Source organism: Eucyclogobius newberryi, unplaced genomic scaffold, assembly GCF_026437365.1.
Source record: "Eucyclogobius newberryi isolate DKJ021-1_F unplaced genomic scaffold, fEucNew1.0.hap1 SCAF_31, whole genome shotgun sequence".
NCBI lineage: Eukaryota > Metazoa > Chordata > Actinopteri > Gobiiformes > Gobiidae > Eucyclogobius > Eucyclogobius newberryi.
The window spans coordinates 541048-551031 of record NW_027315957.1 but is presented as its reverse complement, the minus strand read 5'-3'; the positions used below and the strand labels follow the sequence as shown (position 1 = coordinate 551031).

The following is a 9984-nucleotide window of genomic DNA, read 5'->3' as shown; positions in this document are numbered from 1 at the left end:
TGCTTCCTTGTGTGTTTCCTCGTGTGTTTCCTTGTGTGCTTCCTCGTGCTTCCTTGTGTGTTTCCTCGTGTGTTTCCTCGTGCTTCCTTGTGTGTTTCCTCGTGTGTTTCCTCGTGCTTCCTCGTGTGTTTCCTCGTTTCCTTGTGTGTTTCCTCGTGCTTCCTTGTGTGTTTCCTTGTGTGTTTCCTCGTGTGTTTCCTCGTGCTTCCTTGTGTGTTTCCTCGTGTGTTTCCTCGTGTGTTTCCTCGTGCTTCCTCGTGTGTTTCCTTGTGTGTTTCCTCGTGTTTCCTCGTGTGTTTCCTCGTGTGTTTCCTTGTTTCCTCTTGTGTTTCCTCCAGTCCTGGCTCAGAGGGGCTTCCTCAGAGAAAAGCCCTTCATAAACTACCTGAAGTACCTGTTGTACTGGAAAGAGCCGGACTTCGCCAAGTTCCTCAAGTGAGTCTGAACTGAACTTTATTACTTCTCTTTATAACCATGACAACAGTTATGAGTAAGGCCCGCCCCCATAGGCCCGCCCCCATAGGCCCGCCCCCCAGTCTAACCCTGCCCTCAGGGACCCTCACCCTCTGCTCTGGCCCTGAGGGCCCTCACCCTCTGCTCTGGCCCTCAGGGGCCCTCACCCTCTGCTCTGGCCCTCAGGGACCCTCTGCTCTGGCCCTCAGGGACCCTCACCCTCTGCTCTGGCCCTCAGGGACCCTCACCCTCTGCTCTGGCCCTCAGGTACCCTCACTGCCTGCTCTGGCCCTCAGGGACCCTCACCCTCTGCTCTGGCCCTCAGGGACCCTCACCCTCTGCTCTGGCCCTCAGGGACCCTCACCCTCTGCTCTGACCCTTAGGGACCCTCTGCTCTGGCCCTCAGGGACCCTCACCCTCTGCTCTGGCCCTCAGGGATCCTCACCCTCTGCTCTGGCCCTCAGGGATCCTCACCCTCTGCTCTGGCCCTCAGGGACCCTCACCCTCTACTCTGGCCCTCAGGGACCCTCTGCTCTGGCCCTCAGGGACCCTCACCCTCTGCTCTGGCCCTTAGGGACCCTCTGCTCTGGCCCTCAGGGACCCTCACCCTCTGCTCTGGCCCTCAGGGACCCTCACCCTGCTCTGGCCCTCAGGGACCCTCACCCTCTGCTCTGGCCCTCAGGGACCCTCTGCTCTGGCCCTGAGGGCCCTCACCCTCTGCTCTGGCCCTCAGGTACCCTCACCCTCTGCTCTGGCCCTCAGGGACCCTTACCCTCTGCTCTGGCCCTCAGGGACCCTCACCCTCTGCTCTGGCCCTGAGGGCCCTCACCCTCTGCTCTGGCCCTCAGGGACCCTCACCCTCTGCTCTGGCCCTTAGGGACCCTCTGCTCTGGCCCTTAGGGACCCTCTGCTCTGGCCCTCAGGTACCCTCACCCTCTGCTCTGGCCCTCAGGGACCCTCACCCTCTGCTCTGGCCCTCAGGGACCCTCACCCTCTGCTCTGGCCCTCAGGGACCCTCTGCTCTGGCCCTCAGGGACCCTCACCCTCTGCTCTGGCCCTCAGGGACCCTCTGCTCTGGCCCTCAGGGACCCTCACCCTCTGCTCTGGCCCTTAGGGACCCTCTGCTCTGGCCCTCAGGTACCCTCACCCTCTGCTCTGGCTCTCAGGGACCCTCACCCTCTGCCCTGGCCCTCAGGGACCCTCTGCCCTGGCCCTCAGGGACCCTCTGCTCTGGCCCTCAGGGACCCTCACCCTCTGCTCTGGCCCTCAAGTACCCTCACTGCCTGCTCTGGCCCTCAGGGACCCTCACCCTCTGCTCTGGCCCTCAGGGACCCTCACCCTCTGCTCTGGCCCTCAGGTACCCTCACTGCCTGCTCTGGCCCTCAGGGACCCTCACCCTCTGCTCTGGCCCTCAGGGACCCTCACCCTCTGCTCTGGCCCTCAGGGACCCTCACCCTCTGCTCTGGCCCTCAGGTACCCTCACTATCTGCTCTGGCCCTCAGGGACCCTCACCCTCTGCTCTGGCCCTCAGGGACCCTCACCCTCTGCTCTGGCCCTCAGGGACCCTCACCCTCTGCTCTGGCCCTCAGGTACCCTCACTGCCTGCTCTGGCCCTCAGGGACCCTCACCCTCTGCTCTGGCCCTCAGGGACCCTCACCCTCTGCTCTGGCCCTCAGGTACCCTCACTGCCTGCTCTGGCCCTCAGGGACCCTCACCCTCTGCTCTGGCCCTCAGGGACCCTCACCCTCTGCTCTGGCCCTCAGGTACCCTCACCCTCTGCTCTGGCCCTCAGGTACCCTCACCCTCTGCTCTGGCCCTCAGGGACCCTCACCCTCTGCTCTGGCCCTCAGGGACCCTCACCCTCTGCTCTGGCCCTCAGGTACCCTCACTGCCTGCTCTGGCCCTCAGGGACCCTCACCCTCTGCTCTGGCCCTCAGGGACCCTCACCCTCTGCTCTGGCCCTCAGGTACCCTCACTGCCTGCTCTGGCCCTCAGGGACCCTCACCCTCTGCTCTGGCCCTCAGGGACCCTCACCCTCTGCTCTGGCCCTCAGGTACCCTCACTGCCTGCTCTGGCCCTCAGGGACCCTCACCCTCTGCTCTGGCCCTCAGGTACCCTCACCGCCTGCTCTGGCCCTCAGGGACCCTCACCCTCTGCTCTGGCCCTCAGGGACCCTCACCCTCTGCTCTGGCCCTCAGGTACCCTCACTGCCTGCTCTGGCCCTCAGGGACCCTCACCCTCTGCTCTGGCCCTCAGGGACCCTCACCCTCTGCTCTGGCCCTCAGGTACCCTCACTGCCTGCTCTGGCCCTCAGGGACCCTCACCCTCTGCTCTGGCCCTCAGGTACCCTCACTGCCTGCTCTGGCCCTCAGGGACCCTCACCCTCTGCTCTGGCCCTCAGGTACCCTCACTGCCTGCTCTGGCCCTCAGGGACCCTCACCCTCTGCTCTGGCCCTCAGGGACCCTCACCCTCTGCTCTGGCCCTCAGGTACCCTCACTGCCTGCTCTGGCCCTCAGGGACCCTCACCCTCTGCTCTGGCCCTCAGGGACCCTCACCCTCTGCTCTGGCCCTCAGGTACCCTCACTGCCTGCTCTGGCCCTCAGGGACCCTCACCCTCTGCTCTGGCCCTCAGGGACCCTCACCCTCTGCTCTGGCCCTCAGGTACCCTCACTGCCTGCACATGCTGGAGCTGCTTCAGTATGAACACTTCAGGAAGGAGCTGGTGAACGCTCAATGTGCAAAGTTCATTGATGAGCAGCAGCTGCTGCACTGGCAGCACTATTCACGCAAGAGGACCAGGCTCCAGCAGGCGCTCGCCGAGCAGGCGCCGCAGCAACAGCCCGCCCAGCAGCACGGCAACAACGCCACCGCCAAGTAACGCCGTGACATCACGCTGTCGCCGCGGCAACAGCGGACGAACAGCTCCCGCGGGACATTAAGGACCAACGATGGATCGCTGCAAATGTGGGTGGAGCCTTCAGTGGAGATCGCCTGATGCCTTAGTCCCACACTTCGGTTCCTCTCTGAGGTTCCTCCTGAGGTTCCTCCTGAGGTTCCTCCTGAGGTTCCTTCTGAGGTTCCTCCTGAGGTTCCTTCTGAGGTTCCTTCTAAGGTTCCTTCTGAGGTTCCTCAGGTTCACTCTGAGGTTCCCTCTTAGGTTCCTCTCTGAGGTTCCTCTCTGAGGTTCCTCCTGAGGTTCCTCCTGAGGTTCCTCCTGAGGTTCCTGAGATTCCCTCTGAGGTTCCCTGAGATTCCCTCTGAGGTTCCCTGAGGTTCCCTCTGAGGTTCCCTGAGGTTCCCTCTGAGGGTCCCTCTGAGGGTCCCTCTGAGGGTCCCTCTGAGGGTCCCTCTGAGGGTCCCTCTGAGGGTCCCTCTGAGGGTCCTTAGGTTCCCTCTGAGGGTCCTTAGGTTCCCTCTGAGGGTCCTTAGGTTCCTTCTGAGGGTCCTCAGGTTCCCTGAGGTTCCATCTGAGGTTCCATCTCAGGTTCCTTCTGAGGTTCCTCAAGTTCCCTAAGGTTCCATCTAAGGTTCCTCACTAGTCGCACTTCTCTGTGAACTTCTGTGTGAAGAGTTCATCTCGACACATTCTGTGTAGAACGCTGACGACGGCGGCTGAAACGAGCTCGTTGCAGATGAACTCTCGTCGCAGATGAACTCTCGTCGCAGACGAACTCTCGTCGCAGACGAACTCTCGTCGCAGACGAACTCTCGTCGCAGATGAACTCTCGTCGCAGATGAACTCGTCGCAGATGAACTCTCGTCGCAGATGAACTCTCGTCGCAGATGAACTCTCGTCGCAGATGAACTCTCGTCGCAGATGAACTCTCGTCGCAGATGAACTCTCGTCGCAGATGAACTCGTCGCAGATGAACTCGTCGCAGATGAACTCGTCGCAGATGAACTCTCGTCGCAGATGAACTCTCGTCGCAGATGAACTCTCGGCGCAGATGAACTCTCGGCGCAGATGAACTCTCGGCGCAGATGAACTCTCGGCGCAGATGAACTCTCGGCGCAGATGAACTCTCGGCGCAGATGAACTCTCGGCGCAGATGAACTCTCGGCGCAGATGAACTCTCGGCGCAGATGAACTCTCGGCTCAAGGTTCATGTGGATCAGTGATTGACAGTTATAAAAAGCCTTTGTAAATAAATGTATTTTTGTCTAAAATGTCGTTTGTCTTTGAAGTCTGGAGTACGAGCGGTGAAAGTAGTTTCAGTCAATGATGAACCTGAAGTGAGACGACAGAAAAAACAACAAATAAAATAAGGTCATTTAAGGACAAACAAACTTTTATTTGTCTTTGTTTAAAACGCATTTTAACTTGGGTCAAAGTTTGAGTTTCATGCCAACTGAAAACACTTTAAATAAACAGTTTCAAACTTCACAAACTACTAAAGGTCAACATGAGGTCAAGGGTCATGGTTATTTCCCATCATGCCCTGCGGCTGTCACTCATTATAAAAGGATTCATATAAACATTATCATAACATAAACATGATTATAAACATTATTATAAAATAAACATTATGAAAGGATTCTTATAAACATAATATAAACATTATTATAATATAAAAATTATAAACATAATATAAACATTATAATATAAACATTATTATAAACATAATATAAACATAATATAAAAATTATAAACATAATATAAACATTATAATATAAACATTATTATAAAGGTTTCATCTTCCTGTTATTTATAATGGGATTCTGAACCCCTGGAAAGGTAGAGGACCAGGGAATTCAAATGCTAATCAGGTCCTCAGGGTGGTTGAGCCAGGGTCTCACTAAGACAAAGAGGTTTTAACAGCCCATTAAGATTCTGAATAGGCTCGGTAGATACAAGGGGGGAGTTTCTGTTGAAACAAACAACTCTTTCTACTTCAGGAAGGCTCCTCCCAATGGGCGGGTCTTACCACAGAACAGTATTAATATCGGAGTTCTCGATCTAAATTCTTTTATTGACAATGACTCTTGGATGAGAGTCGAAACGTCTATTTTTTCAAACTGAGTCCAGATGAAACAACTGAAGCTTTTTCTACTATTATAATATAAACATTATTATAAACATAATATAAACATTATTATAATATAAACATTATTATAAACATTATAATATAAACATTGTTATAATATAAACATGATTATAAAAGGATTCTTATAAACGCGTGTATTGTGACGTTAAAGAGCGAGAGTCGCGCTGGTCGCGTTTGTTCCGGAGGCAGTTTGGTTGTGAACACCTGCGCATGCGTGCTGGGGCTTGCGGGTGTTCTAACTGAAGTGGTGCTCCGCGGATTCCGGTTCCTCCCGCGGATCGTAGACACCGCGCGGAAAGAACGTGAGAAAACCCCGCTGCGGCCGCGGTAAGTTTTCCACCGCGTTTCAGCGACTTTTAAAATGCGAAATGATGACGAAAACATGTCTTTAGTGTCGCGTTTTAACCTGTTTTAGGTCACAGCCGCGCGCATGCGCACTGGGGTTTTATAAGAGAAGAACGTTGACCCGTTTCTCGTACTTTTCCGTAAAAAGCTTCAACAAACTGTGATTTAATGATGTTTCCTAAGGTCAAAGTTCAACCAGTTAAACATTCACTTTAGTCCCGAGCCTGAAGTTAAAGGAGACGCGTCCCTCTGGTTAAAGGAGACGCGTCCCGCTGGTCAAAGGAGACGCGTCCCTCTGGTTAAAGGAGACGCGTCCCTCTGGTCAAAGGAGACGCGTCCCTCTGGTTAAAGGAGACGCGTCCCTCTGGTTAAAGGAGACGCGTCCCTCTGGTCAAAGGAGACGCGTCCCTCTGGTCAAAGGAGACGCGTCCCTCTGGTTAAAGGAGACGCGTCCCTCTGGTCAAAGGAGACGCGTCCCTCTGGTCAAAGGAGACGCGTCCCTCTGGTCAAAGGAGACGCGTCCCTCTGGTTAAAGGAGACGCGTCCCTCTGGTTAAAGGAGACGCGTCCCTCTGGTTAAAGGAGACGCGTCCCTCTGGTCAAAGGAGACGCGTCCCTCTGGTCAAAGGAGACGCGTCCCTCTGGTCAAAGGAGACGCGTCCCGCTGGTCAAAGGAGACGCGTCCCGCTGGTCAAAGGAGACGCGTCCCTCTGGTCAAAGGAGACGCGTCCCTCTGGTCAAAGGAGACGCGTCCCTCTGGTCAAAGGAGACGCGTCCCTCTGGTCAAAGGAGACGCGTCCCTCTGGTCAAAGGAGACGCGTCCCTCTGGTCAAAGGAGACGCGTCCCTCTGGTCAAAGGAGACGCGTCCCGCTGGTTAAAGGAGACGCGTCCCTCTGGTCAAAGGAGACGCGTCCCTCTGGTCAAAGGAGACGCGTCCCTCTGGTCAAAGGAGACGCGTCCCTCTGGTCAAAGGAGACGCGTCCCTCTGGTCAAAGGAGACGCGTCCCGCTGGTCAAAGGAGACGCGTCCCTCTGGTTAAAGGAGACGCGTCCCTCTGGTCAAAGGAGACGCGTCCCTCTGGTCAAAGGAGACGCGTCCCTCTGGTCAAAGGAGACGCGTCCCTCTGGTCAAAGGAGACGCGTCCCTCTGGTCAAAGGAGACGCGTCCCTCTGGTCAAAGGAGACGCGTCCCTCTGGTCAAAGGAGACGCGTCCCTCTGGTCAAAGGAGACGCGTCCCTCTGGTCAAAGGAGACGCGTCCCTCTGGTTAAAGGAGACGCGTCCCGCTGGTTAAAGGAGACGCGTCCCTCTGGTTAAAGGAGACGCGTCCCTCTGGTCAAAGGAGACGCGTCCCTCTGGTCAAAGGAGACGCGTCCCGCTGGTTAAAGGAGACGCGTCCCTCTGGTTAAAGGAGACGCGTCCCTCTGGTCAAAGGAGACGCGTCCCTCTGGTTAAAGGAGACGCGTCCCTCTGGTCAAAGGAGACGCGTCCCTCTGGTCAAAGGAGACGCGTCCCTCTGGTTAAAGGAGACGCGTCCCGCTGGTTAAAGGAGACGCGTCCCTCTGGTTAAAGGAGACGCGTCCCTCTGGTTAAAGGAGACGCGTCCCTCTGGTCAAAGGAGACGCGTCCCGCTGGTTAAAGGAGACGCGTCCCTCTGGTTAAAGGAGACGCGTCCCTCTGGTCAAAGGAGACGCGTCCCTCTGGTCAAAGGAGACGCGTCCCTCTGGTTAAAGGAGACGCGTCCCGCTGGTTAAAGGAGACGCGTCCCTCTGGTTAAAGGAGACGCGTCCCTCTGGTTAAAGGAGACGCGTCCCTCTGGTCAAAGGAGACGCGTCCCTCTGGTCAAAGGAGACGCGTCCCTCTGGTCAAAGGAGACGCGTCCCTCTGGTCAAAGGAGACGCGTCCCTCTGGTCAAAGGAGACGCGTCCCTCTGGTCAAAGGAGACGCGTCCCTCTGGTTAAAGGAGACGCGTCCCTCTGGTTAAAGGAGACGCGTCCCTCTGGTTAAAGGAGACGCGTCCCTCTGGTCAAAGGAGACGCGTCCCTCTGGTTAAAGGAGACGCGTCCCTCTGGTCAAAGGAGACGCGTCCCTCTGGTTAAAGGAGACGCGTCCCTCTGGTTAAAGGAGACGCGTCCCTCTGGTCAAAGGAGACGCGTCCCGCTGGTTAAAGGAGACGCGTCCCTCTGGTTAAAGGAGACGCGTCCCTCTGGTCAAAGGAGACGCGTCCCTCTGGTTAAAGGAGACGCGTCCCTCTGGTCAAAGGAGACGCGTCCCTCTGGTTAAAGGAGACGCGTCCCTCTGGTCAAAGGAGACGCGTCCCTCTGGTTAAAGGAGACGCGTCCCTCTGGTCAAAGGAGACGCGTCCCTCTGGTCAAAGGAGACGCGTCCCGCTGGTTAAAGGAGACGCGTCCCTCTGGTTAAAGGAGACGCGTCCCTCTGGTCAAAGGAGACGCGTCCCTCTGGTCAAAGGAGACGCGTCCCTCTGGTCAAAGGAGACGCGTCCCTCTGGTCAAAGGAGACGCGTCCCTCTGGTCAAAGGAGACGCGTCCCTCTGGTTAAAGGAGACGCGTCCCTCTGGTTAAAGGAGACGCGTCCCTCTGGTTAAAGGAGACGCGTCCCTCTGGTTAAAGGAGACGCGTCCCTCTGGTTAAAGGAGACGCGTCCCTCTGGTCAAAGGAGACGCGTCCCTCTGGTTAAAGGAGACGCGTCCCGCTGGTTAAAGGAGACGCGTCCCTCTGGTTAAAGGAGACGCGTCCCTCTGGTTAAAGGAGACGCGTCCCTCTGGTCAAAGGAGACGCGTCCCGCTGGTTAAAGGAGACGCGTCCCTCTGGTTAAAGGAGACGCGTCCCTCTGGTCAAAGGAGACGCGTCCCTCTGGTTAAAGGAGACGCGTCCCTCTGGTCAAAGGAGACGCGTCCCTCTGGTCAAAGGAGACGCGTCCCTCTGGTCAAAGGAGACGCGTCCCTCTGGTTAAAGGAGACGCGTCCCGCTGGTCAAAGGAGACGCGTCCCTCTGGTTAAAGGAGACGCGTCCCTCTGGTTAAAGGAGACGCGTCCCTCTGGTCAAAGGAGACGCGTCCCGCTGGTTAAAGGAGACGCGTCCCTCTGGTTAAAGGAGACGCGTCCCTCTGGTCAAAGGAGACGCGTCCCTCTGGTTAAAGGAGACGCGTCCCTCTGGTCAAAGGAGACGCGTCCCTCTGGTTAAAGGAGACGCGTCCCTCTGGTTAAAGGAGACGCGTCCCGCTGGTTAAAGGAGACGCGTCCCTCTGGTCAAAGGAGACGCGTCCCTCTGGTTAAAGGAGACGCGTCCCTCTGGTCAAAGGAGACGCGTCCCTCTGGTCAAAGGAGACGCGTCCCTCTGGTCAAAGGAGACGCGTCCCTCTGGTTAAAGGAGACGCGTCCCTCTGGTCAAAGGAGACGCGTCCCTCTGGTCAAAGGAGACGCGTCCCTCTGGTTAAAGGAGACGCGTCCCTCTGGTCAAAGGAGACGCGTCCCTCTGGTCAAAGGAGACGCGTCCCTCTGGTTAAAGGAGACGCGTCCCTCTGGTCAAAGGAGACGCGTCCCTCTGGTTAAAGGAGACGCGTCCCTCTGGTTAAAGGAGACGCGTCCCTCTGGTTAAAGGAGACGCGTCCCTCTGGTCAAAGGAGACGCGTCCCTCTGGTTAAAGGAGACGCGTCCCTCTGGTCAAAGGAGACGCGTCCCTCTGGTTAAAGGAGACGCGTCCCTCTGGTCAAAGGAGACGCGTCCCTCTGGTTAAAGGAGACGCGTCCCTCTGGTTAAAGGAGACGCGTCCCTCTGGTCAAAGGAGACGCGTCCCTCTGGTTAAAGGAGACGCGTCCCTCTGGTCAAAGGAGACGCGTCCCTCTGGTCAAAGGAGACGCGTCCCTCTGGTTAAAGGAGACGCGTCCCTCTGGTCAAAGGAGACGCGTCCCTCTGGTTAAAGGAGACGCGTCCCTCTGGTCAAAGGAGACGCGTCCCTCTGGTTAAAGGAGACGCGTCCCTCTGGTCAAAGGAGACGCGTCCCTCTGGTTAAAGGAGACGCGTCCCTCTGGTTAAAGGAGACGCGTCCCTCTGGTTAAAGGAGACGCGTCCCTCTGGTCAAAGGAGACGCGTCCCTCTGGTCAAAGGAGACGCGTCCCTCTGG

The 9984-nt window shown here is 57.0% G+C and overlaps 1 protein-coding gene across 1 annotated transcript in view; it reads left to right on the top strand.

Annotated features, from left to right (window-relative positions):
* med31 (mediator complex subunit 31) overlaps positions 1–3484 on the top strand; it is a 5501-nt gene extending 2017 nt beyond the window's left edge. Inside the window, exons 3-4 of the mRNA XM_072461761.1 lie at positions 339–435; positions 3116–3484. Of these exons, the coding sequence (XP_072317862.1) occupies positions 339–435; positions 3116–3332 (314 nt within the window). The 3' untranslated portion in view covers positions 3333–3484. The remainder of the gene's footprint in view (positions 1–338; positions 436–3115) is intronic.
* The last annotated feature ends 6500 nt before the right edge of the window (positions 3485–9984 follow it).